Source organism: Dermacentor variabilis, chromosome 10, assembly GCF_050947875.1.
Source record: "Dermacentor variabilis isolate Ectoservices chromosome 10, ASM5094787v1, whole genome shotgun sequence".
Taxonomy (NCBI): Eukaryota; Metazoa; Arthropoda; class Arachnida; order Ixodida; family Ixodidae; genus Dermacentor; species Dermacentor variabilis.
The window spans coordinates 122,110,410-122,137,930 of record NC_134577.1 but is presented as its reverse complement, the minus strand read 5'-3'; the positions used below and the strand labels follow the sequence as shown (position 1 = coordinate 122,137,930).

The 27,521-nt window shown below is 47.3% G+C and overlaps 1 protein-coding gene across 3 annotated transcripts in view; it reads right to left on the bottom strand.

Moving 5' to 3' along the window:
• Positions 1-27,521, bottom strand: part of Polr1A (RNA polymerase I subunit RpI1) — a 314,770-nt gene that overhangs the window by 275,324 nt on the left and 11,925 nt on the right. For all 3 annotated transcript variants that reach the window (XR_012823481.1, XM_075673365.1, XM_075673366.1), the window contains exons 3-5: positions 19,766-20,042; positions 7,996-8,191; positions 6,257-6,545 (exon numbers count right to left, since the gene is read on the bottom strand). Coding sequence is in view for 2 of the 3 variants with exons in the window: in XM_075673365.1 (XP_075529480.1) it covers positions 6,257-6,545; positions 7,996-8,191; positions 19,766-20,042 (762 nt within the window). In the remaining variant the exon portion in view is untranslated. The remainder of the gene's footprint in view (positions 1-6,256; positions 6,546-7,995; positions 8,192-19,765; positions 20,043-27,521) is intronic.

Below are 27,521 nucleotides of genomic sequence, written 5' to 3'. Positions count from 1 at the left end.
GCTGGTGCATGGAAGCGCGCGAGGACTCACGCACCATGGCAATCGTGGCGAGCGAAGTGGCGGGGAGGGAGGAGAGCACCGAGACCCACTGCTTACCTTCAACGAAATAACAACGCACTATCAGCTGTCACAGAGGACCTTCCCGCTCCCCCACATCCCCCACGCTAAACTCACTAGACCACAGTCATCTATATTCAGAATGCTTCAGACAGGGTCGTTCCCCTCGAGAGGCAGACTGAGCCTTTATTCACCAGAAGTAGAGCCGCAATGTCCATATTGTGGCGAATCGTACTGCTCACTAGCGCACATGCTCTGGCAATGCTCCGCGTTAAGCGGCACCGTGTTCAGTAAAGAAGAAGACTGGGTGGATGCCCTGCGAAGCGACGACCACCAGACCCAGCTACGGGCCGTCCAGAGGGCTCACGAAAGGGCGGAGGCCCACAGGCTTCCTGCCCCAACGTGGGTGCGGCCCGACCCCTGCCGACCACTAAACCAAAAGTGGGTGAGGAAGGGTTCCTCAGGACTCAATAAGGTTATTTCCTCCTCCTCATACTTCTCTTATTACTACCACTCTCATATTGATCCCCAGGAATTTTGCATTAGCAGCAAGCACCAAAAAATGTAGTGAGCTCAAGACAGCCCTACATAAGTGGTGCCACCTCCGTAGTCTCAACAACAGCTGTTTCCCTTTGGTTTGACGATCATCCGGCAGGCACACAATATAGGAGGCTGTGGCTCAGAAAAACAGTACAGTCGCCGACCGATTTTCCGGACTCCGAAAATTCGGACATGCCCGATTATTCGGTCAGCTTCGCGGCACCGCCATTCTCCCCATAGACCATAATGTATAACAACTGCCGAAAGCTCGGACACCTTGCAACCTCTCGTCTGATTTTTCGGACACTCCTTGAGCCAACTCTATCGAGGGCATCATGCACCGACCCTGACCGGCGCATAGTTCGACTTGCTGAACGCCATTTTTGTTTTGAACGGAGCCTCCTTGCTTCCCCACAAAGTGGCGCTACTGGAAATCCCCACTCATCATCATCGTTTCTGCCTGATTCGATAGAGTGGCCGTACAGCAGTTCCGGTTTCAGCTTAGTAAGCCATTTCAAGACAATCCAGCAGCTGATTTGTTTGTTTCGCGCACGAAGCTGCGAGCAGCTTCGTACGTTTTTCGTTTGTGCGACTGGTGTTGGCACGGTGGTGTTTGCTTTGTGTGCTGTGTCGAGGTTTCGGTGAACCAACGCGGCGTACGGAAACATCGCGTCAAGTGTCTAATGGCGCCGACAGTGCCCGCGCAGACTGCGCTGGGGAATGCCGGCAAGTGGGTGCCGGGAGGCCTAGGATTTGTCACCTTCCGATTTGCTCCCTACTGACGCGGAAAACGTTCTGCTGAGACCTGCGCAGTGGTTGCATTGCGATTCCGGAGACCATCTCATTTGACAATTTCACAGGTGCTGACACTGCTGTACTGACATGCACAGAACTCGACGACGGCGAGATCATTCGTCAGGTTTCTGCTGCACCGCCAGACGATGACTCCGTAAATAAACATAAACATAGCATGTGCCTTACACGGCGGATAGCAGTTGGAGCTCCTGCATGCACATTTCTCACAAAACAGATGAATTTCCCCGAAGACATGGAGCGTCATCCCTTGCTTTCCACAAAGTACAAGGCAAATAATGGATATTCCTCTTGGTTTCAAACTTCATACAGACATAGCATTCACTTCTTTCCTTCAGCTTTTGAACCAGTCTGACAAAAAGAAACAAATGGAACAAGAGAAGCGCGGTTCTGTCGAGTCGGAAGATGACGCACCCTGTGCTACGCTGCCGTCGCATGCGGAGCGTGCACAAGCAGTGACTGTGCTTTCAGCCGCCTATAGTGACCGTACAACCCTCTCCGAGATTCAGGCTTATCTGATTGCGTGTGAATGGAACAGCGTGCAACGGCGCACTCAAGCCTACTGCCGAGCCCGAATAAGTGTGTGGAATTAAAGGATTTCATTTTTTTTTTCTTAATCTGCTTTTTCAGACACCTGTTTATTCAGACATTTCCGCAGTCCCCGTGAGGTCCGAATAAACGGTCGGCGACTGTAAAATCAAATTATCTGTATTTTCACGGAGACACAGTAAAAATCACACATTGGGTTGACAATATGGCTACATAAGGCAGGTTGAAAATGAAGGGACAGTATAGAGAGAGAAACTGTTCATCGTAAATTTTAAAATTAATGTTTGTTTGTTCCGAATGATTAAAAAATTCCAGATACTGAAATTTCATTCGAAAAGAATACCAAATAGCTTAATATTTGATGGAATACTTAAGAGTGCTGAATATTTGCCCAACACTAGTAATTTTGTATTTTTGTAAAAATTTTGTATCAGTTCTCCTTTAATAAACAGTTGTGTGCAGGCTAGTTGGTTCTCGATCTTGTCTGTACAGTTGCACTGCATACTGTGTTCCAAATCTAACGCACACTTTTTTCTTTTGACAACATGGGTCCAAAACCTGCCTGCACATTACAATCAGATCTGAAACCGAAACAGGGTTCGTAGTGCTGGTAACAACCTACCTACCTGCCAACCTGGCGAAATCAAAAATTGGGAGACCTCTTATTCGCGCAAACGGAAAGGGGGGGGGGGGGGGTTTCGTTCAAACTTTCAGGCAGCATTCGATGAGTCCTTTTGCAGGGACCTTGCAGTAGCAGACTTTGCTCACTTCCAAAATTTCTCGGAGTGGCTTTGCTCAAAACATGGTCCAGACTGACGGCCCTTCACTAGCAGCAGCTGTTGGAGGGTTGTGTTGCACATTGATGAGCGGAATTCAGTCCTAGTTTTTCGCGCTGTGCTAAAAATCCTCTCACACTCTGGCTTGCTATGTGGTATCACGAGTAAATCGAGCATCACCTTAGCAACACAGTGAAATATGTTTTCCATCAGCGTTTTTCATTTTTTCAACCATAGATCACTGCATGTCCTACCTTTCTTCATTCAGAATGTCCTTTTGAAGACTGTACGCCTGTAGTGTGGCAAACTCAGCTTTGAGAGCACCTAAAGCGTCTTAAGCAGATTCTTTGGAATCTCACGCCCTCACGCCCGAGAGCACTGACGAGCGCGGACGCTCGTCGCGCGTCCGTCCAGTCGCCACCGCCGGCCGCTTCGAGGTGGGCCTGGAAAATTTTTTTCCATCGACGCCATAGAATTAACGGTGGCCCGGGCACTTCAAGAAAAACGGGAAGGTTCGCCAAAAAAGACGCCATGCCAGGTAGCGTGCAGGAGATAGTACAGGAGACAAGCCGGAGCTCGCAGCGGGAATGGGGCAAGGAAGAACAAGGAGGGGGGGGGGAGGGCGAGAAGGCCTAGGCTCGGAAGCCTCGCGACGCCAAGTGCGTCGGCGGCGTTTGCAAGCCGTGCAGACACAGGAAGGGACGCTTCACTTATGAAGCTCGTTGGTTTCCCGGGGCTTCGGTCGGAACCGCAGCGGGAATCCCATCGTCGTCGCCATAAGATGTTGTGTCGGCAGCGGTAGGCAAAGTGGGGGCCCGCGCCCAGCGAACGCGCGGCGAGCGCCAACGCAGTGAGGGAGACGCGGAGCTAACTGCTCCTGATGAAAACCGGAATGAAGACTGAGGCAGATTGCGGCCGTTTATTACTAAAAAGGACTTCACACGTCAGATGACACCTCCTGATTGGTCCCACTTCGTCACATGACAGAAGGGGGGTGCGCCATCTAGCTAAACTACTACAAAACATAAATGTATGATAACACAGAGATCTGGCAGGGGGCGACACTATACTACACACGGCACACACACGGCCTAGCCAACACTATTCATACACACAAGTAGCAGCAACAAGATGCACGATGGAGGAAAGCATGCACGATGGAGGAAGGCATGCACGAAATGCAAGAGCTACATTGGCTCTGGCTTTGGTCGGCTTACTAGGCACCGTAGTCGGCTGCTTAGTCGATGATACCGATGGTGCTAGTGCAGCCATTGTTGGTGACGCTGACGATTACGATGTGGCTGTAGATTCCGCGGTGCAGTTTCGCAAAAACCATTATTGCGTGAACAAAGACCACTTTTTGGGAGATATAAGAGAGTGATCGTACAATCGGAAGGTGCAATCAAAAATCAGGAGTCTCCCGGGCGAATCGGGAGAGTTGGAAGGTATGCATGATCAGAGCCGTCAGATGCAGCATCATCGCTATCACAAGATGGCAACGGAGCACATTATTGTGAAAGTTGTGGTAGGTTCATTTTATGCTCGACTACGATCTTGAGTTGTATTTTCAACCAATAACTTTCGGAAATGCCATCATTTTCACGAGATTTCATGCGACTCAGAGATGCACTGGCATAAATTGGCCACACCGTTTCCGGCCCTGTGCCAAGCTTGTCATATGCGCACAGTACCAGGAACACTGTAGGACACATACTTTAGCAAATCCGATGCAGTCTTGTGAAAGTGATAGTAACACAGTCAAACCCACTTATAACTATACCGGTTTTAACAATATATCAATTATGACACTGAGAAGCTGCTGCACTATCAACTTTTGTATGTTTTCCACGGTGTAATATGATGCTTACTACAATGCCCTGATACCGCATTATCGGTTATAAACGATGAAGTCTGGCTGCTGGGTGTCTGAGCCAAAATGTAGTGAAATGCGAAATCCTTGGAAAGACAAAAAGAAAACAAGAAATTCAAGCCACTGCACGATGGCCCGCTGCTCCAACAGCTGCTGCGGGCTCATTTTCCAGCCTTCTCGGCGCACCCCTTTCCCGTCACCCTTCCACACCTCCGAACACAAATGGGCTCCGCCCATAGCTCTACGCTGCGCCACCCTCCGAAACAAGAATGGACTGCGCCAACTGCGCTGCTCCCATTCTTGCTCACTGGCTCCTCATTCAGCACAGTTCTGCAAACAGCATAATCACTCATGTTCGTCTTTGTTGGTTGCATCAAAATCGTTTCTGGCCACGTGGTTTCTCAGCCTCTTTTCACTCGCTGCCGAAACAGAAGATCACTGACCCGCCCGATGAAAATCGGCAATGCACGACGTTGCCGGTGAAAAAAGTCACAGTTATAGATTTGTAAACTAAGTGCTTCTAACCAATGAGGCGATCGTCACGAACGTGTTTGCATCGAATAGCGACAGCGACAACGGCAGCAATGATGCGGTAGGGCAGGCTGCCTCAACGTTGTCCTCACAGGAAGCCCGGCAGATGATTCAGTCCATCTGAGGCTTCATTTTCACTGCCTTGGAGAAGGATGCTAGCAAGCTTCGCATAAAGCATGCACGGCTGATGGACATAGGGTTTTCTCGTGCAAGCCAGTGGCGAGATGCTTGTGGCGACCTCGCCTCAGCGTTTCTTCTGGATTATCTCAAGCTGGCAGGCTTCCAAGCAACCTTTTCACATTTTTTGAAAGGCCCCTTTTGGGGCCACTAAAGCGATGCCTCGGCAGAGCTCTCATATCGCTTGGTGCCCGTGACCCTTCTTTGCAGTTGTTATAGCAGCTCCATTGTTTAACGCCGACAGCCGCAGCTTGTTACACGCGACCGGAGCGCCCAGAAAGCAGTTGAACAAGTGAACATAATCAGCAGCCGGATGAAGGAAGGTGGTAGGGAAGGGCAGTGGCATCCCCGCCATTATAATTTTCTCACAACAGCTCTGCCATTCCCCTATTTTGATTTTTTTGTGCAACACTGTTATAACAATTATCGGTTATAAGAATGGAATTTTCGTGGCACTTGAATATTGTTATATGTGGATTTGACTGTATCTGTAAAAGTGATTGCTCGAGAGTACTTCATCTAGGTACTTAGTATCTGTGGCCACTGAAGCACAAATGGTAACAATGACGCACCGCTTTTACCATGGAAATTCATGAGGAAAAAGAAATTATCATCTTTGAAGGTCAATTCTGCGTGTCATTCTTTTGAAATCGCGAACTTGGGGGCGTGCTATATTTTTATTCAACGAATAGGCAGCATGATACATTCAAGTGCACTTTTATTTTGTTACTTTAAACAAGGGAAAATTGGGTGGGCATTAGATTTGGAGACGTGTTAGAATCGGGTAAGTGGGATAGTTCTGACGTGCCAAACATGAAGAAAACACAATCATGAATACACGATTTCTCCGTGTGTGCCCACACAGAAAACAGTGCACGCATCCATCCATCTTGTTCCCACTCACGCATGTCCATACCTCTGAGTGTTCAAAACGAGAACTCACCGGGCGAAACCGTGTTGGAGGAACAACCAGTGCCTCGAGGAAGAACATATCAACGGGGCTCTCGTGCGAGCCGGATGCGAGGGCCAGGATGCCGAACAGGTTCTGTAGCAGCGACCGCTCCTTGGCCCACAGCTCTCGCAGGTGGGCACGAGCCTCGACAGGTGTCAAGTAGGAGAGCTCCCCGCCCGCCGCCTCTTCCTCGGCCTGCTTCTGTTGGGCTTGGCGCTGGCGCTCCTCCTCTTCCTCGACTAACATGTCATCCTCGTCCTCAAAGCCATTGTGTGTACTCCTGCAGACAGAGACTGTTGTATGCATCCTCTCCTGTCCCAAATAGACGAGAAGATGAAGAATAAACTAGCGGGGAGCATTATGTCCCGCCCAGCCAGGCCTCCCAAGTTCGTTTTCCGTTAAACCATCCCCTCCGCCCTTTCTTCCTTAGTATTGCATGATATATTGTCTGTATTAGTAAAAATTAGAGCATAAACTTCGTTGTCTGTTGCAACAATTGACACACTGTCCCATTTGATGACAAGATTGCACTTGTGCGCAGGTTCTGTGAGCGCACTAGGCATATGACCATCCATTTTGACACCATCTTTATGTTCCCTCACTACATCACATGTGCTACATATATAATTGAACTACAACACTATATCTTCAACATTGTGAACAAGGAAACCGTACAGCTTCCGAAGCGTCAAATTCACTCGTCCAGTGCCGTCGCTTTTTCCAACAGCGCACAGACTTCTACAACTATACCTGCCAACTTGTGAACTTTAAAGGGGCCCTGAAACACTTTCCCAACTGGTCATAGAATGGCCTCACTATTAGAGAATGTCGCCTACAAATCAACTGCCACAAAAATATAAAATATAAATATAAAATATATAAATATATACTGCCGCAAAAGTATCAGCGGAGTTAGAGGCAGTTATTACACCAGTGAGCGGCTCTCTCCTTTCATCTCCATTAGCAAGCTGGAAGCTACACAGGGGGGATGGTAAGGAGACAAGGCCTCACCCAATAGTTTTTTTTTATTATTTATTTTTTCCTTTGTGATGCTACATCCTATTAAGACATGTGCGGCACTCCCTCAACCCGAGATGGGTGCCTGGAGCTACGCCACTTACAGAGACCAATCAGTGCACACCTTTCGTGGCATACATACGTACCTTATTTACAATTATTTATGTTTTGAAGTTTTGCATATGCACCACCTAGTGAACAACAAAAATCAGACATTGCAGAAAAAAAATAATAATAAACAAAGTAAATGTGGTGCAAAAAGACATGTTCACACAGCCACAAGCCATCAGGATTGGGAGCCACACGAATGTGAGAGATATTCTATTTTTTTACCTTGTTAGTGTAATCGATAGTTTGTTTACACATTCAACTTGAAAGCAATAATAGTGAAAAGCTTCAATAATGTCAGTTAATTTAGTCACCATTGCGGTTGAGAATGTTAATGTGATCGAAGCGAGGAGTACAGCCACATTTTTTGCAATGGTTCGCTGAGTGGGAGTAAGGAGTTTCTTTTCTTTGTGTTTAACTTTGGCACTGTTTCATCATGCTGCCACACCAACTCCCTCAGCTGTCGATACTTTTGCATACCGACAAAGTATGCCGACGTTACTGTCACATTACCCCCTAGTGTTCTTGGTGAAAAACAGTTTGCTCGTACACATATTCATTCCTGCACATGCTGAATTGAGCATTGCATTGCAGTGGTGTCTCACCTAAAAGGCATGGACGAGGTTGGTGGCTTCACCGCAGGTCGGATCTTGCTGGTGTACACAAAGCGGCTGTTGTTCTGGATGGTCATGGCTCGGCGCAACTCACCGCAATGTGGGCACTTACGTGGTGCCCCCATCAGATGTTCACGGATGAACGTCTTCACGATCCGTTGCCTGCACTCGACGACATTCTTCACATCTGCAGGGCAGCAAAAAACCCCTGGCCATTAGGTCTCAGATCTACTAGTCCGTTAGCAATTCTTTCATCAATAAAGGTCGAACAAGCAATGTTGCTGGAGCGAACGCTTCATCAGGGCAACAACTGGTTTTGTTGAAACTCTTGCCTTAGCGAAGCATTGACTACGGTGACTTTCCTTCTTTTCTAAAGGACAGATGGCAACCAAACTTGGCGAGAATATTCTTTATAAGTTGAGGAATCCAAAACAAATGGAATGCATACTTTTGGAGAAAACCGCAATTTTAACCCCACATCGCTCCTGAACACACACACACACAAGAAAGTTGGAGATGTCATCTGAGTGCTCTTGAAGACATTAAGTTTTTAGGATGTGGTTTTTGTATCATTTTAATTTTCTTTGCTCACATACTGTAAGAGTGAGTTCATCTGAGCTGGACTTATTAAAAAAGAACAGTACAAAAAATGGTTACATAAAGCCATTGCATTTGTTGCTTGCCCACCCCTTGTATGCATAGCAAAGTGCACTTTGAAGTGCTTTGAGGCTTGCTACTATTTCTTCTAGGATTTCAAGGTCTAGGACCTTTACCTAATGCCAACAAAAATTAGTGCTCACTAAGATTTTTTTTTTTTTTTTTGCATAAACCGTCACCAGCTACCGTGAACTACTGTAGATGGCCGTCTACTATAAAGCTGCTAAACAAATTGGATTGGCCCGACTCTTAGCTTGCATAAACCTCGTCAATTTCACTAATAAAATCAAAGCAAAATTTGAGAATTTTGAAGCACATCACAAAACTTGACCCTTTAAAAGTGCCATGGACAATTTTCCTATCACGAAAGTGTTTTTTGCGGGGTTCCATAATCAACTCCCTGTAATGGATGCAACATTGCACAAACATGTGAAGTATGCTCTCTCTTGACAGGAATGGTGCCACCATTTAGGAGCGGTGAAGCGATGTACTGTACCATGACACTAACGAGCACCAACAGTGAGCGCTTCGGTAGTCTCAGCGCAGCGGAGGCTCCAACGTGGTGTAGCCTAGTGTAGGCCTCCTGCTGAGGTGACGTTTCTGCACCTGGTTCGTCTTTCACATGAGGTTAGCCTGTGACACCTCGTCGCCTAAAGAGTGCAGCTTCAACATGCGTCAGCAGTGCTTAACAAGCCACCTACTACTTCGCTTGCGATGGCACCAAATAAAACAACTGCTGTGCTAAGCGGTGCAGAAAGGCAATGACGTTGACAGGTGAATCTCGCTTTAGTCCAGCAAAAGACATGCCAGTGTGAAGCAGAACGCCTTCGCATGTTTGCAGTGCATGCTGCTAACTCTGCCACTCGCGTTCCTGAAGCTGAGCACTTCATAACTTAGACTGGCTGCCCAAGACACTATGAAGCAAGACCAAAATGCTGATACCTTCACCGATATGACTCTGCAGCAGGACGCCACACGCCAAGCAAACCTGCAACATGGTCGCCGACCCGCAAATCATGCACCTTTCACTGCAGCGGACCGCAAGCTCATGAAGCAATTGTGCAACAGCTTCTGTGAAGGCACCATTCCCCTTTCGTTTTCTACCAATTTCTATGAAAGAGGGATCAACCATGTCTTTTTGCAATTAGTGCCAAGGACGAGTCTGTCTCACCCATTTGTTTGGGAACTCTTTCCAAGTGCCAGTAATGGGCCAGTCTGGTCCAGCCCATTTTGACGTTCCAGCAAGTTTCCTCTTTGGCCACTAGGGGGCCAAAGAGGGAACTCCATTTGTCTACGCTTGTCCGGTAGAGATTTCAAAAACTGCTAGGAACCCTGCTTGGCATGCTTTCTGTGGCATCACTTTTGCAGCCGCTACCTATCTGCAAGACTGAGAAAATTATGAAGTTCAGTGTTTGACGGAAGCCCGTCTGGTCGGGATGAAACATGGTTAAAAGGTTAACAAAAACCCGGGGCACTTCGCCGACCAAATAAAGATATAAAAGAAAAGAAGACGTTTCGGCTCCCACACGGGAGCCTTGTTCACAGGTAAAATAAACAAAAGTGCTCGAGCAGCTCGCTTAAATAGTCTAGAACACGTGACGCAGGCAGCGCGCATACACTGACGGCAGATTGCCATCGCTCCTGTTCAGAGTGTGTGGCGTAGTCTGGATCATGAGGGACTCAAGATAAAGGCGTCGAGATAGCCCCTTTTCCCTGGCAAGGACACGTGCCTTCCCCCAGTCGATTGCGTGGCCGCTTGAAGTGGCATGCTCAGCCAAGGCACTGGATTTCACATTTTCTTTTTTGACGTCATAATTGTGCTGTTTAAGACGCCTTTCAAAGTCGCCAGTTTCGCCAATATACACGTAGTCGCAATCCGCGCATGGGACAACGTACACAACACCTGGGAATTTCTCTTTTGGTAATTTGTCCTTAACATTGACGAGTGATTGCCGTAGTTTCTGGTTTGGAATGTGTGCCACTTGAACATTGTATGAACGCAGAATACGGCTTAGAGCTTCACTCGTGGATGGGATATAGGGTATTCCGGCGCGCTTTTGACTAGAGGCAGCATGGGGTAACTGTGGACGTGCCATTTGTCGTTCGACAGCATTTAAGAAAGAGCACGGGTAACCACAGGCTGATAGTTCCCGCCGTACCACGCTTACGTCGGCTGCGTAGTCTTCTTGTCTCGTGCAGATTTTCTCCGCGCGTCGTAGAAGCGTCGAAACCACTGCCCTTTTGTGAGAAGCAGGTTGCAAGGAGCCGAAATGCAAGTAGCGTCCTGTGTGAGTTGGCTTTCTGTAAACTGCGAACGACAAAGTAGGCCCCTTTCTTTCAATCAGCATATCAAGGAACGGAAGCTTGCCGTCGACTTCCTCTTCTACCGTGAACTGGATCGCTGCTTCCATTCTGTTCAGGTGTGAAGTGAACGACTGAACTGCTTCTTTATGAATGATGCAAAAACAGTCGTCCACGTAGCGAAAGAATGCCTTCGGAGCAGGGCTGAACGAAGCGAGTGCTCGACTTTCAAGTGCTTCCATTGTCAAGTTAGCGGCGGTTACCGATATAGAAGCTCCCATAGCCGTTCCGTGGACCTGTTTGTAGAAACACTCTTGGAACGTAAAGTACGTATTTTCTAAACAGAACTGTAACAGCCGAGCCAGGTCCGGTGCATCAATGGGCGATCTCTCGGGTAGAGTGGCATCCGACTCCAGAGCGGTACTGCATACATCCACGGCCAGTTCCGTTGGCACACTAGTAAAAAGCGATTTCACGTCAAAAGAGACCAGGATGTCGTTTTTGTCCAGTACGACGTCACGGACTTTGTCCATCAAGTCGTAGGAATTGCGTATGTGAGTGGCACGTTGTCCGACGAGGGGCGAAATGCCACGATGTAAAAATCCTGATAGCTTGTGCAGGGGTGAACGCGTGAAATCTACAATTGGACGCATGGGAACGCCTGGCTTGTGAACCTTGGGGAGGCCATAAAGAGCAGGGGCCGAACCATTATGACAAAGTAATGTAAAATACAGCGACTTGCGTTCAGGGGGGGACCACACGAAAGACATCGGCCAGAAGCTTCTGGTAGTCTCTTTGCACCTTGGGTGTTGGATCCCGGTCAAGTTGAACATACGTATTCGTGTCTTCTAACAGCGTCAACATCTTCTGGGAGTAGTCGACCTTGTCCAACAGAACAGTCGCGTTCCCTTTGTCTGCGGCAAGGATCACGACCTTGCAGTTGCCGCGAAGCCTCTTCACCGCTTGACGCTCTTCTGAAGACAGGGCCGAAGAAGGGGGGCCCCGCAGTCTGGAGAGAACAGACACAACACGAGTGCGGGCCTCATCACGGTGCGCGGGATCAACTTGGCTAACGGCGTTCTCCACGGCCAACTCACACAGGACGCTACTTGCATTTCGGCTCCTTGCAACCTGCTTCTCACAAAAGGGCAGTGGTTTCGACGCTTCTACGACGCGCGGAGAAAATCTGCACGAGACAAGAAGACTACGCAGCCGACGTAAGCGTGGTACGGCGGGAACTATCAGCCTGTGGTTACCCGTGCTCTTTCTTAAATGCTGTCGAACGACAAATGGCACGTCCACAGTTACCCCATGCTGCCTCTAGTCAAAAGCGCGCCGGAATACCCTATATCCCATCCACGAGTGAAGCTCTAAGCCGTATTCTGCGTTCATACAATGTTCAAGTGGCACACATTCCAAACCAGAAACTACGGCAATCACTCGTCAATGTTAAGGACAAATTACCAAAAGAGAAATTCCCAGGTGTTGTGTACGTTGTCCCATGCGCGGATTGCGACTACGTGTATATTGGCGAAACTGGTGACTTTGAAAGGCGTCTTAAACAGCACAATTATGACGTCAAAAAAGAAAATGTGAAATCCAGTGCCTTGGCTGAGCATGCCACTTCAAGCGGCCACGCAATCGACTGGGAGAAGGCACGTGTCCTTGCCAGGGAAAAGGGGCTATCTCGACGCCTTTATCTTGAGTCCCTCATGATCCAGACTACGCCACACACTCTGAACAGGAGCGATGGCAATCTGCCGTCAGTGTATGCGCGCTGCCTGCGTCACGTGTTCTAGACTATTTAAGCGAGCTGCTCGAGCACTTTTGTTTATTTTACGAGTGAACAAGGCTCCCGTGTGGGAGCCGAAACGTCTTCTTTTCTTTTATATCTTTATTTGGTCGGCGAAGTGCCCCGGGTTTTTGTTAACCTTTTAACCATGTTTCATCCCGACCAGACGGGCTTCCGTCAAACACTGAACTTCATTAACCTTCGTCAGGCGTATGGCCAACCCATCGTTCAGCAGATTCGCCAGTTTGTATCACTGTCGACGCGAATGGCAGCTTTCCGCGGCCACCTCAAGTTTAACTCTAAATGCAAGACTCTGGGTTTGATCCCTCGTTCACTACGTCTGGGAAGACCTGTATCGACACGCTTTGGTCTCAGCGTCATCGCCAAAGCTGAGCGGCAACTCTTACAAGCACGGATCCAAGACTGCCGGGAAAAAGTAAGAACTCTGGAGAACCAAGCTTTCTTTGCCCGCCGTCAGCTGGAGTTTCGCTTGCCTAACGATTTCGCAAGCGTGCAGCTACATGCCAATTTTCAAGCAAGCCTTCGTGCACGGAAAGATGATCTGTCGCACGACAACAAGATTCGCAGACTTCAAGCCCAGCGAAGCGACGTTCAGCGCAAAGCAGGAAAGTGCACGGTTCTCAACATGTCCTCGTACAAGCCAGACAAAACTGAGCTTTCGGTCCTCAGCCTTGGCCTCAACTTCAACGCTGGAGCTGCAAGGGATAAAAAGAAGTTTGTATGTGCCGTGGAGAACGCCGTTAGCCAAGTTGATCCCGCGCACCGTGATGAGGCCCGCACTCGTGTTGTGTCTGTTCTCTCCAGACTGCGGGGCCCCCCTTCTTCGGCCCTGTCTTCAGAAGAGCGTCAAGCGGTGAAGAGGCTTCGCGGCAACTGCAAGGTCGTGATCCTTCCCGCAGACAAAGGGAACGCAACTGTTCTGTTGGACAAGGTCGACTACTCCCAGAAGATGTTGACGCTGTTAGAAGACACGAATACGTATGTTCAACTTGACCGGGATCCAACACCCAAGGTGCAAAGAGACTACCAGAAGCTTCTGGCCGATGTCTTTCGTGTGGTCCCCCCCTGAACGCAAGTCGCTGTATTTTACATTACTTTGTCATAATGGTTCGGCCCCTGCTCTTTATGGCCTCCCCAAGGTTCACAAGCCAGGCGTTCCCATGCGTCCAATTGTAGATTTCACGCGTTCACCCCTGCACAAGCTATCAGGATTTTTACATCGTGTCATTTCGCCCCTCGTCGGACAACGTGCCACTCACATACGCAATTCCTACGACTTGATGGACAAAGTCCGTGACGTCGTACTGGACAAAAACGACATCCTGGTCTCTTTTGACGTGAAATCGCTTTTTACTAGTGTGCCAACGGAACTGGCCGTGGATGTATGCAGTACCGCTCTGGAGTCGGATGCCACTCTACCCGAGAGATCGCCCATTGATGCACCGGACCTGGCTCGGCTGTTACAGTTCTGTTTAGAAAATACGTACTTTACGTTCCAAGAGTGTTTCTACAAACAGGTCCACGGAACGGCTATGGGAGCTTCTATATCGGTAACCGCCGCTAACTTGGCAATGGAAGCACTTGAAAGTCGAGCACTCGCTTCGTTCAGCCCTGCTCCGAAGGCATTCTTTCGCTACGTGGACGACTGTTTTTGCATCATTCATAAAGAAGCAGTTCAGTCGTTCACTTCACACCTGAACAGCATGGAAGCAGCGATCCAGTTCACGGTAGAAGAGGAAGTCGACGGCAAGCTTCCGTTCCTTGATATGCTGATTGAAAGAAAGGGGCCTACTTTGTCGTTCGCAGTTTACAGAAAGCCAACTCACACAGGACGCTACTTGCATTTCGGCTCCTTGCAACCTGCTTCTCACAAAAGGGCAGTGGTTTCGATGCTTCTACGACGCGCGGAGAAAATCTGCACGAGACAAGAAGACTACGCAGCCGACGTAAGCGTGGTACGGCGGGAACTATCAGCCTGTGGTTACCCGTGCTCTTTCTTAAATGCTGTCGAACGACAAATGGCACGTCCACAGTTACCCCATGCTGCCTCTAGTCAAAAGCGCGCCGGAATACCCTATATCCCATCCACGAGTGAAGCTCTAAGCCGTATTCTGCGTTCATACAATGTTCAAGTGGCACACATTCCAAACCAGAAACTACGGCAATCACTCGTCAATGTTAAGGACAAATTACCAAAAGAGAAATTCCCAGGTGTTGTGTACGTTGTCCCATGCGCGGATTGCGACTACGTGTATATTGGCGAAACTGGCGACTTTGAAAGGCGTCTTAAACAGCACAATTATGACGTCAAAAAAGAAAATGTGAAATCCAGTGCCTTGGCTGAGCATGCCACTTCAAGCGGCCACGCAATCAACTGGGGGAAGGCACGTGTCCTTGCCAGGGAAAAGGGGCTATCTCGACGCCTTTATCTTGAGTCCCTCATGATCCAGACTACTCCACACACTCTGAACAGGAGCGATGGCAATCTGCCGTCAGCGTATGCGCGCTGCCTGCGTCACGTGTTCTAGACTATTTAAGCGAGCTGCTCGAGCACTTTTGTTTATTTTACCTGTGAACAAGGCTCCCGTGTGGGAGCCGAAACGTCTTCTTTTCTTTTACATCTTTATTTGGTCGGCGAAGTGCCCCGGGTTTTTGTTAACCTTTTAACCACTGAGAAAATTATGTTGGGAAGAGCAAGACACATTCCCGTTATTCGCACCAGCCCCAGAACAGCTGCATAGCCACAGTCAACCTATGGTTCCTCACACAGGCCTCCCCGTCCGCTTCAATCCTGTGCACTGCAGATACTCCAAAAATTATGTGTGTGAAAAGTGTTTAGCTACATCCACTGTTGAATGATACATCTATTACTATGAGGGAAATTCCAAAAGTAAGTTTCGTCCTTTTTTTTTAAAGATGTTACGCCAGGTGAAACAAACAATCCCCATAAGAATCTACGCTTGTTGCAAACGGAAGGAGCGTCAGAGGAGGAGGAATGACGCATGCACAGAGCGTCAAAGAAGAGAAGAGAGAGTAGCAGCAGACCTGCGTGGCTGAGATTATTCGAGCACAAATCATGATGGCAGATAGATGTTTACTAACAACGTGGCCACCAATGGAAGTGCGTCCTGTTATCCAGGGTGAATTGGCACCTGTTCCCTGCATTAAAAGCCGCACTCTCGGGACGTCACTTCCAAAATAATGTTGAGGTGGAGCAGGCTGTGCGATAATTTCTTGCATCGCAAGGCATCGAGATTTACCAGAGTGATTTCTTCAAACTGATTGCATGCTACGACAAACGTCTCAATGTCGGTGGTGACTATGTGGGAAAATAGTGCAAGTTGTATAGTTCATGATGCCATGGTGTTCTTTCTTTTATTGCAATAAAGTTTCTGTGTGAAAATAAATGATGAAACTTACTTTCAGAATGCCCTCGTATTTTTGAAGAAATTAAACTCATGTTCTGTGAACCATCTCATGCTAGAGTAACAGTGCTGTTTTTAGTATTTGTAGATATATAAATTCTGTTTTCTCCCTTTCAAGAAAGCATGAACAGTAAGGCATTCTTTCTAGTACAAAAACAAGGAAACCTGTGCCAGTGATAAAATTGCAACTCCTGGCATATCTCAACCTACAGTGCTGTTTGCTTATCAGAAATCCGCTTTAGCTCACTTGTCAACGACACTGTTAGCCCCGATTCCTACATCCTACATGCTACAACTAGGCAAATACCAGATGCTGGCAACTGTCACCAGAAGGGGCACAACTTTCAACCTTTATTTCAGCGTTATTTCACATCTTCCTTTTTACAGCAAAAGAAAATGCAAGGGCAAGAACAAGAAGCTGCACAACTGCAGCTTGACAAGGTTCCTCTCCCCTTTCTTGGACAACCAGTTGCAGCATATTCACAACTAGAATGTGTTACATATGTACAAAATGAATTCATATAATACATACATCCACACTGACATCAGAACATATAACATATATAACACCTATATACATATATTCACATCTGTGCACATATGTATCTGCACCAACTCAGCATCTATACATATTTGCATCTGTACATGTAAACATATATCTATATCCAAAAAAAGGAAGAAAAAAAAGATCAGGCAGAAATTATAAGCAACACCTGAAAAAATATTGATCAAAATGCTGTTTCTTGTGCGAAATGCCTTTCTCCTTTTCCTATTTTTTTATTATTACTGTCGTACAGTCGAACCCATTTATAACGAACTAGATAGTTCAGCAAAAAGTGGTCATTATATCAATAGTTCATATATATGGACTCACCCTTCAAAGTGCTAAAAAATTAACCCCACAGAAGCTGGCATCAGCAGTTACTATTCGGCAGCACTTTGGTCAGAAAATCATATTTTTAGTTTCATTTTTGTTCCCAGTGCGTTCCCACACCTGGCTGTAAACTACTGTTAGAAATGTTTATCTAAAGAACAAAATGCAGTGTTTTGTACCTCGAGCTTTCAAAACAGCACCTGGTCACTTCAAAACTGCAAGCGCAGCCACCATTTTTTATTCGAGAGCTTGTGATATATTTTACTACCAGGGAGACGGCTGTATTCTGCACATGAGAATGCAGCGTTCTAGTTGGCTGGAATAGAAAACTTTGAAAACTACAGCGATATGCCGCCATTCTGCGACAGTCTCGGACATCATGGTCACGGCATTACGACTACACGTCAACCACACAAGAGCCATAAAATTACTTTATCTATGTCGCTTCTTGCCCTAAAAAAATGTGATGTTCGAAAGGTAAAATGTCACCGCAAGCCGTTACCAGCAATCGGCAATGCGTAAACGAAGTGCCGCCACACCGTGATCTCCTAAGAAGAGTTTAGTAACCGCCAACCTTTTGCAACTTTTGCATGGCGACAGTGGCGGCCGCGCGTGGTACAGCGTTGTCGCCGACTCAGGCCGCATCAACAGGAACACTTGAGCGGCCTTTGTTCCCATGATGGAAAGACGTAGATTGTCATTTCAAATAGTTGAAACAGGCATAATGCATGTGGTGCCACACAGACAACTGCGCAAAAACAAGAGTGACATCGTCGCAGCATTTGATAGCATACAGGCGCATGCGCCAGCACAGGCCCCTCGCCAGGCTGTTTACGCTGTACGCGGCACTTCACCCTGGAGGCGTGCTTCGAAAATGCATCGCCTTCTTAGTGGCTTCCGAAATCCGCGGGAGGCAAGCGCTAGCTCGCTCATCTCGAAGGCCATGTTATCGTTGCAGTTGGACTGCAGCGGGGCACACGCTACCATGTGCCCAGTTTGGTCATGCTTCCATGTTTTGGCACTGCCTGTATGCCCTCTTTTTACAGTGACCAGGTTCAAAGCGTTTGTTGTAGCAACACAGCAATTTAAAACAGTTTTGTTATATCTGGAAGAAGTTTCCATAGGGAGGGACAGAAAATCATAAATGCACTGAAATGTGGTCATTATAACCAATAGATCGTTATATCTGAGATCGTTATAAGTGGGTTTGACTGCATCTAGACCTCTGCAGTTTTAATAAACATTTGCATTCTGGTTAACAGTTCTGAAAGCTGTGTCTCTTACAGTTCAGAACTGCAACGCCAACGTATTTCCGAGCACACATTAAGGCCCAGTATAACGGAAGTGGTGCTAGTCTTAAGATTTCTGCTAAGCAAATGTGATTTCAAGCTTCCATTTTGCAGTTCCCCAGGCCTTTTGCAGAATATTTAACTAAATATTGAAGGACAATTCAAGGATTTCAGGGATCCCCATTAGCTCATTAGCAGGGATGTTCAATGGTCACAATTCAAGCAACGGGGATCAAGCTTTATTCATACACACATGCTAACAAATACTGAAATCTGCCAGCAGCTAAGCAGCCATTGAATTGGACCCATCCTTCAAGCTATTCAGGTGGCTTTTCAAAGCCGCCTTGTCCATTGTGGCAACAACCACCTTCTGGCCCATTGCACACTTTGTTCAATGAGAGTTATACCAATGCCACACAGGCACAAAACATTACATTAATTTGCTAATGCCATTTGCGTGATGGCACACAGACAAACTTAATGTTATTTGTCTTTATGTTATTTGTTATTTAATGTGTTTGCCATAACTCATTCGGCAGAGGATGCATACTCTCAACTCAGTAAATAACACGGTGCAACATAGAAAAGTATTTGGGTCAGTGTCTATACTGCAAAATGTAATTTATAGATAACTGTCAGCTACAGCTCTCTTGCCAGGAGTTGTACTCGGCAAGCTTCCTGAGGTCTGCATTGAAACAGCTTTGACACGGCATGCATCATTTTGCTTCTGGGCTTCGGATTTCACATGCTGAAGTTGCTTTGGCGGGTTACAACATTGTCAAATACAGCAACAAATTCAAGTAAATCATACCATAGTACACTTATATTTACATTTCATTATTCATTAAAGCAGATAAAATTTGTAAATGCATACAGTCAAAAACACTTATAACAATATTGGTCTCAACAATACAGTTAATCTTCAATATAATGAATTTCAATGTAATGAAATTGTCAATATAAAAGTATTTAACCTTTTGTAACTTCCTGTCCATAACGCCATGTTTTTTTGAACCTCAATATAACGAAGTTTGTTTATATACATGATTTCAATATATGTCACAGAATGTCACTACCGCCGCGAAGGAATAATAAGACATTGAAACTTTGCTTGCTGCTCCTGTCTGACTAGCCATGTAACCTATCCGCAAGAATGGCAGGGGCCTAGATATGATTTCGTCACAAGAGATAACACCTGGTCATCATCATCAGTAGCCTATATTTATGGCCACTGCCAGATTTCAAGTTGAGCGCAAAAATTTCCTAATTTCATCCCACCACCTTAATTCTCTGCCATCTTCAAATGCGCTTCCCGTGGCACCCATTCTGTAACCCTAGTACACCTGGTACAAGTCACTAAGCCAAAGGACCACTCAACATTAGAGGCTTAGCAATACTGCACCTGCTGTGCGACGAGCCTCTTCCACATCGCCAACACTGTCGATGACCGATGCTACGCTCTGCTCGATGCGCCGCTGAAGCACAGGCCTAACGGCTCCGCGGTGGACCAGCCGACCTTTGTCGTCATCGTCAGTCAGGGTCTCATTGGCAATGTCCTGCAGTTCTTGCACCGCACCGACAGCCCCATACTGGAGCACCTGCAGCTGTGCCAGTGCCACCTGGCAGGCAACCGGAGGCGAAAGTAAACGGTGGCAGGAGAAGCAACTGCCCCGAAGCAACTGCACAGAGAAATTGATGCAGTCAGTGCAAGGACAGGGTGCCATACTAGACGCTGTTTCTCAATAGCATGGCAACGCTTTTTATAGCTAAAGAGACTTCTCTCACCGCACGCATTCGAGACCAAAAAGCAACGTGTCATGCATGAAAAGAACTTATTCCCTTCAGCCATAGTGTACACACTAACGCACATTTGCTTCTGCCAGTTCTGCCAAGTGGTGGCATGAATGAAACCTCTGACACTGCACTGCAGGTAAATTGAACCCACTCCAGATGGTTCTGCTTTAGCTCAAGCATGTTGAGTCTTGCACTTAAACATGCTGCGATGTTCAATGCGTTGCGTTCCATTAGCTATAGCAAAAAACATTGTCTTTCTTGTAACGCTCGCAGCCAATGTTCATGTGCTCTCAGCCAGTCATTCAATTTTCTTTGTAAAAAAACACAACATGAATGACAACAAATTTCAATTAGATTTGACGGATTTGAGAGAAAGAAAAATTCTAGCAGCTCAGAGAAGCAGAATTCTGATCTAGGGCCTGCAGTTTGCTTACAATATTGCCAGAAACGGCCAAGTTTAAAAAAAAATTGAAGTATGAAGTCTACAAATTGTTAACTCTGCACCAAAAACAGACATCACAGTTCTGTAAACTGCGTCTCTCAGAGCATATAAAGCAAACAGTTTTGATATATGAATTTACAGCCTATGCGAAATTGTTACAATGCTTACAATAGTGTTGCAAAACTCCTGCTACCAAATTAGAGGTATATTTCAGAGCAGATTCTAATGCATCAATTTTTATCTACTTTAGAAGTATTATTAGGAGCAGTTTACCGAACTATGATATCTTTTATTGCCAAGTTCCAGAGTGAAATTCCATTTAGCAATATTCAACAATATTTGTCAAAAAATTGTCAGCCTAAGTCTAAAATATGCTTTCTAGAGTCACCAGATATTGATGTTTTCTTTTGAATACAACAAACCTTATTAAATTTGGTGCAATGGTTTCAAAGAAAAATGATTTATCTGTTCCCATGTATATAGATAGGAGCCCCCAAGCTAAAGCATCCATGTCTCATAGCTCTATGCTGCAAAATATTAACTAGTACACGAAAAGCGCTCCAGATGTCAACCTATTGACATGTGTACTTGTTTATCTTTATCGGGTGACCGCGTTTCACCACCTAACAAATATTATCACACAACGCAGGGTGTGATGTGCTTGCATGTATCGGAAGGTTCTCAAATGTCATCAATGGTCCTATCTGCTGTCTGTTGCACGAATGATGTAGAACTTTCTGGAAGATATGCGGGTCCCAGCGTTTACTCTGGAACCTTCAATGACTGATGTATAAAAGCCGACGTGCTTGACCAGCTGATCAGATTTTCGACGATTGCCGAGTGTGTTCGCCACTATCGTTGTTCTTCGAGTGTAGCCTGCTTTTGAGGGCACAAACGCTAGGTTCGTTAACCACAGTTTTGCTGCCTTCTTCACCTTCACTTGACATCTGGTGGAGGTGCTTTACGTTCATGTACCAGACACCCCAGACAAGCTATGATCCAAATCTGGACCGCAAAGACAACACCAACATTGTCCCAGAACATCGAGCAAGCCGCCAGCTACACCAGCTGCCCCCGGAACACGGACTTCTACCAGAGACAACCAAGAAGATCGAGGCCAGGACAGCCTCAATGGCAGCCGCAGCGCCCCCAATAATTCTGCAGCAGCCCAGGGAGCCAGCGACGTTCTGCAGTTTCCCATTCGAGGACCCGGAAAGCTGGTTGGAGACATATGAGAGGGTCACTACGTTTAACAGCTGCAACGACGACAAACTGCGACATGTCTATTTCGCATCGGAAGACGCCACCAGGATGTGGTTCAAGAATAGAGAAGCCACCTTAACGACGTGGGAGCTGTTCCGAAGCGACTTCCTGCAAACATTCACAAGCGTCGTGCATAAAGAGCGCGCCCAAGCTCTACTAGAAACCCGAGTACAGGTTTCTTATAAGACCATAGCGATCTTCATGAAGGAGATGCCCCTCTTTTCCGGCACTCCGACCTGGAAATGTTGGAGGAGAAAAATGTCTGCTTCCTGATGCGGGACGTCAAGCAAGAACTTTTCGTTGGACTGATTCGCAACCCGCCCAAAACCGTAGCTAAGTTTTGTACAAAGGCATCGACCATCGAGAAAACTCTGGAAATGCGCACTCGGCAGTATCCGACAAGTGCTGACGGCGCAGTGCACCATCCAAGAACTGGGTTCCGACGACCTTCAAGAAACCATCAGGGCCATTGTGCGTGAAGAACTGCATAAGGTCTTGCCTTCGTTGCAGCCTCAAGTGGCCTCGATCGGCAACATCGTGAAAGAAGAGGTTCAGTGATCGCTTAGAGTTCCTGAGGTGCAACAACAATTACCGCAGCCCCAGCCAAAAGCAATGGCCTACGCCGCCATCGCACGCTGTCAAGTTCCCCGTCCGCGACCATGCCAGGGCCCTCTAATGCCGCAATTCCGTCGTCCACCGCCGCCAGCACACCCACCCATCGCCCAGCTGCGCGAGGAAGACTGACATTTCGCGAGCCCCCGACCACCGCCCGCTGTGCTATCACTGCGAAGAAGCCGGCCATGTGTACCGCCAATGCCCATACCGCGACATGGGACTGAGAGGATTCGCCGACAATGTGCAGCGTCCACAGCTTGGGGAGCGCCCACGTGACATCACCGATTACCTAGCCGCCATTCAGTGGAACTCCCGACGACCATCTCGTTCAGCGTCACCTGGCTGCTACCTGTCCCCGCAACACCGGCCATACACTGGAGAAGACTGCGGCCAGTCTGCAAGCCATATCCAGAAAACGAAAAGCAGCAACCAATGGAGGTGCGGTTACTGTTCGTCGAAATGACGAAGATCCTCCATTGCCACCGAAGACGCCAAAGAGACAATCTCGAGAAAATAACGACACACTGCCATCCCGATGAAGCATGGAAGCAAAGAATGCACCGGCCAAGGACCTGATGCCGCGACGTACAAGCCACACATCAACGCGACGCAGCCACGACGCCGAGAGCTAACTGCAATTCAAGACAAAAAAAAACACCGACCTCGACGTGCTTCTCGATGGCCACACAGTCAACGCATTAGTAGACACAGGAGCCGACTACTCAGTCATGAGTGGACACTTCGCTGCCAAGTTCAAGAAAGTTAAGACTGTGTGGGAAGGCCCCCAAATTCGGACCGCTGGAGGGCACCTAATAACGCCAACTGAAATCTGCACGACATGAATTGCGATTCATGACCGAACCTACCCTGTTACCTCCGTTATCCTCCAACAGTGTTCACGAGACATCATTCTCGGCATGGACTTCCTGATCCAACAAGGCGCAGTCATCAACCTAAAGTCGAAGTCGATAACACTGTCGGAAGATCAAGCAATACCACCATAAAGCTGCCATAGTCACCACACCTTGAGTGTGCTTGAAGATGAAGTGAGCATCCTGCCTCGCTCCAGCATTGTTATTTCCATCAGTACCGAAACACCGGCAGACTTAGAAGGGGTCATCGAGGGCGACCGGCATCTACTGCTTAACCATGAAATTTGCATCGCAAGAAGGATCGCTCGACTGCATGGAGGGAAAGCGAAAGTGATGTTGACAAAGGTCAACCAGGAGTTTTAAGTACATCAACAAAGGCACGACGATCGCATACATCGAGGAAATTCTAAAAACTAGCAATACGTTCGTCCTCTCAGATTCTGCCGCATCTACCCCGACGACCGTAGTTCCCGAACCAGACTCTGACATAAATCCAAGTCTCCCCATGATTACGGGGGGATTACGGGATTACGATTTCGCATCGCGAAAAATGACCGAAAAACCGATTTTTCGAAAATTACATTTTCAGTTTTTATAACCCTTTCTCTACCTGATTCCAAAATATCTTCCCTGAAAACCGCTTAGAAGTGCTTTAAAAAAATTGTATCAGCCACGGCGACGAGAAGGTTTGCGGAAATCGCAAAAAGACGGTGTTTTTCAAGCCAAGATATCTCCCTAACGGCGCAACCGAGCGCCGCCATCTTGGTCGCAACAGAAAGAGCATTTCTTCAGCTTTAAATCTGCCGCCTTCCCGGCCTCCTCCGAGCGAAAACAAACGCAGAAAACGCAAAAGTTTCGAGGTCTCGCGGAGGTTCCTGATTGGCGGCGCGCGCCACGTGACAGCGGCGCGGCCCCGCTGGTCTCCAGAGCGGTTGCCCCTAGCAACGGCGGGCGAAGTGCCGCGCGTCGTCTGCTCTTCCCGCAGCTACGTTCTCCATCGCCCGTATCACGAGCCTCTCCATAGTTTCGGTAGCGGCTCCGAAGCTCCGTGGCGTAGTTTCGCGTTAGATTTCGGCTGTGATCTTGGATCGGCGACGGCGCAAGAAGAAATATAAAACTTCGCATCAATTTGGCAGCCGTAAGCGCAAGTATCCAATGCCCAAAAGTAAAGCGTCGTCAACAGCTTCCAGTGCTGATTCTGCTGATGTTCAGTGCGGCGCGGAAATCGTGGACACAGAGCAGCAGTTCCCTGAATGTATGGATGCCTCGGACCCGCAACCAAGCACCTCGCGCGCCGACGTCTCGGACCCGCGACGAAGTATCTTGCGCGCCGACGTCTCGGACCCGCAACGACGCACCTCGCGTGCCGACGAGTCGGACCGGCAGGCGAGGGATTATCCCTCGCGTGCCGGTCCGAGTCGTCGCACAGGGGATTATCACCGGCACAGGGGATTATCGTTTTTCCTTAGGCCTTGCTGGATCTGAATGAATCTGAGAAAGAGTCCTTTGATTACCTAGCAGGCTATGTCGTCAGCAGTGTTCAAAAGAACATGACTGCCTGCAGTCAATGCGTAGAGGCAATCACTTGCCAAGAAGAAGCCAGCAGTCTGACAGAGCAGTCTGACAAAGCTCAAATCGTATACTAATAATATTAAACTCCCTCTGCCTTCACCTACTGTTATTGAGTTTTTGCAAACAGCAGACAACTTGTTTCGTGCCAACACTGAAAACCTGTTCCACAACAAAGTACTTTTGGCTCAGCTTGAAGAATCTGTAACAGTGTCACAACAGTCAACTGTTTTCCTGCGTGCCACAGAAAGCTGCTTCGAGTATTCTTCAAAAGTAGGATTAATATTCTCCTTCGAAAAGAAAATGAGCGAGAGGCACAAACCAGAAATCTAAAGTGTGGTAGTCACAGCATTGGCAAACAGGTAGCCACTACAAATGTAAAGTAATAACTTCCACATGGCAAAATTCACTGCACTTAGCTTGAAGGTTAATTCAATCAGCAAGGCTGACCTGCACAAGGAAGTGGTGTGCGACGTCATGGAAATGCTACATCTTTTTTTTTCTAAAGAAAGAAGAGGGGGGGGGGGGCTATGCTTCAAAATTATCTGGAATATCATTGTTTATATTTTTCGTGCATATGTATGTAGAACTTGTTGACTACCAGCTGCATTATAATGCAAAAATTGCTCTCAATGTCTTTTGCACTTGTTTGTGTTTACCAAGTTTGCATCCCTGTACGACTACAAGAATTCGTGCATTTGTTACGATCCACTTTAATAATTTTTTTTCCCTTTGGGTTTGATTGCTTGTGCGAACCTGACAGCTCAGTGGACTGTGTGTACTTGTGCTGTACACTTGTCTGCAAGACTGTGGTAAGCACCTTTATTAAACCCATCTGAGGACTGTTCGGTCATACAGCCCTATTGTTCCTTCTGTCCCTACACCCGCCGCAGCCACTAAGCCACTGCGGCCGCCGCATTTCGATGAGGGCAATATGCAAAGACGGCCATGTCCAGTGCATTGGGGGCGCGTTAAAGAACCCCAACCGAAAAAAATTAATCCAGAGTCCCCCATTACGGATGCTTTATAATGAGATCGTGGTTTTGGGACGTAAAACCCAAGAATAAATTTTTTTTGTGTCTTGTGTGCCTTCACTGTTCCAGTTAACGCAACACTGCTTCCTGGCGAAAACTTACAACACAAAAGAATACAGACACACGGATATAAAATTAGCACTTCAAGAAAAGTGTTGCTGGTGCCAATTATTTTCTGAACCTCTGTCCAGATGTCCCATCAAGTTCCTTCTTTTTTTACTATCAAATTCGAACAATTTGCACTGTAGTGAATAAATAAAAAACGATTTTATATGCTGGTATGTTGTTGAAGTTATCTATACCGTCTATGTGTGAAAACATTGCTCATGGCCGCCACAAGCCGTGCATAAGCTACACACATCTGTAAAAGGCACGGAACAGAAGCGACCCTGTTGCTAGGCGTTGCTGACCGCAGACATATATTATTTGGGAGCTAAAAGAGAAATATAAAAGAAAGGTGCTCCAGCCTGTGCTACTAAGTATAACAGGCTTAAACCGATAGTAAAATAAATGATGAGGGCGTATGCCAAGTGGAACTTATTTTGAAAAGAGTAAAAAAAAAGGTGGGGGGGAGAACTACCACCAGGCGAAACCAGAACCAGGGAACGGACGGCAAAGCGGGATTTATTGAGTGAATACAGTTGTTACAGTCTTATTTGAAGTCTTGGTCTTGACTTACAAATGTGATGGTTTCAAAATTGTGTTGTCACTAGTGGTTGGGCTTGTATAGCAGTGGGCTGACCGCAGACAGTCGGAATCTCTCACGCGCCAGCCAAACAAAAGTACCCTGCAGGTACATCAATGAACCTACGAAACCATGTACACATACTTTCACGCTGTCAAAACCTGAAACTCTAGTAATTACGCGCATTTGAGCACACCGTGTGCTTGCATTGTGTTTCAGCAACACGAACTCTCACCGTGTGCGCATTTTACGCCTTAACACGTTCACTGCGTCGTGGCCCACCGGTGGGTCACGCAACGAAGTCCAGCCATGCTGGCGCAAACAACGAGGTGTTTCTTGCAGTGCGGCGACGATATGCTTCCACAAATGCACGAAAATGCGTTTCCACTATCATATTACAGATGGCGGTAGAGATATAAAGCGTGCTTGTACTTATTGACATTGGCGCTTGCAATGCGTCTGATGATAAAGCTGACGGCTATCAGGAAACGGCGCCGAAAATGTTCCAGCTACCCACTCCAGCCTTTTGTTCGGGTGCTTTCCACATGCGCAACATACTTTTGAAAAGCGCTCACAATGTCTGCAAGAGCTCAGCTGAAGAATTAGTCTGTCCTATTCGCGATAACTTGGCTCACTCTCAGTGCCAAGCCTCGTGGTCTCCATACTTGTGCTTTCCATTTTTTACGAGCATTCAAAAATTGTGATGGACTGTCGAAAATTTGACAGGGGTACAGAAAACCAGAAGAAAAGAGCCTGCGGTGGAAGCGGATCCGCCGGGACACACGGCAGCCCAAATACGTTGCCATCCACTTCGTGCGGCACAACTTCTGCTCCAGCGAAAGTTGAGTGTTCAAGCAGCGGCGATGGCAGCCTCGAAGAGTTAT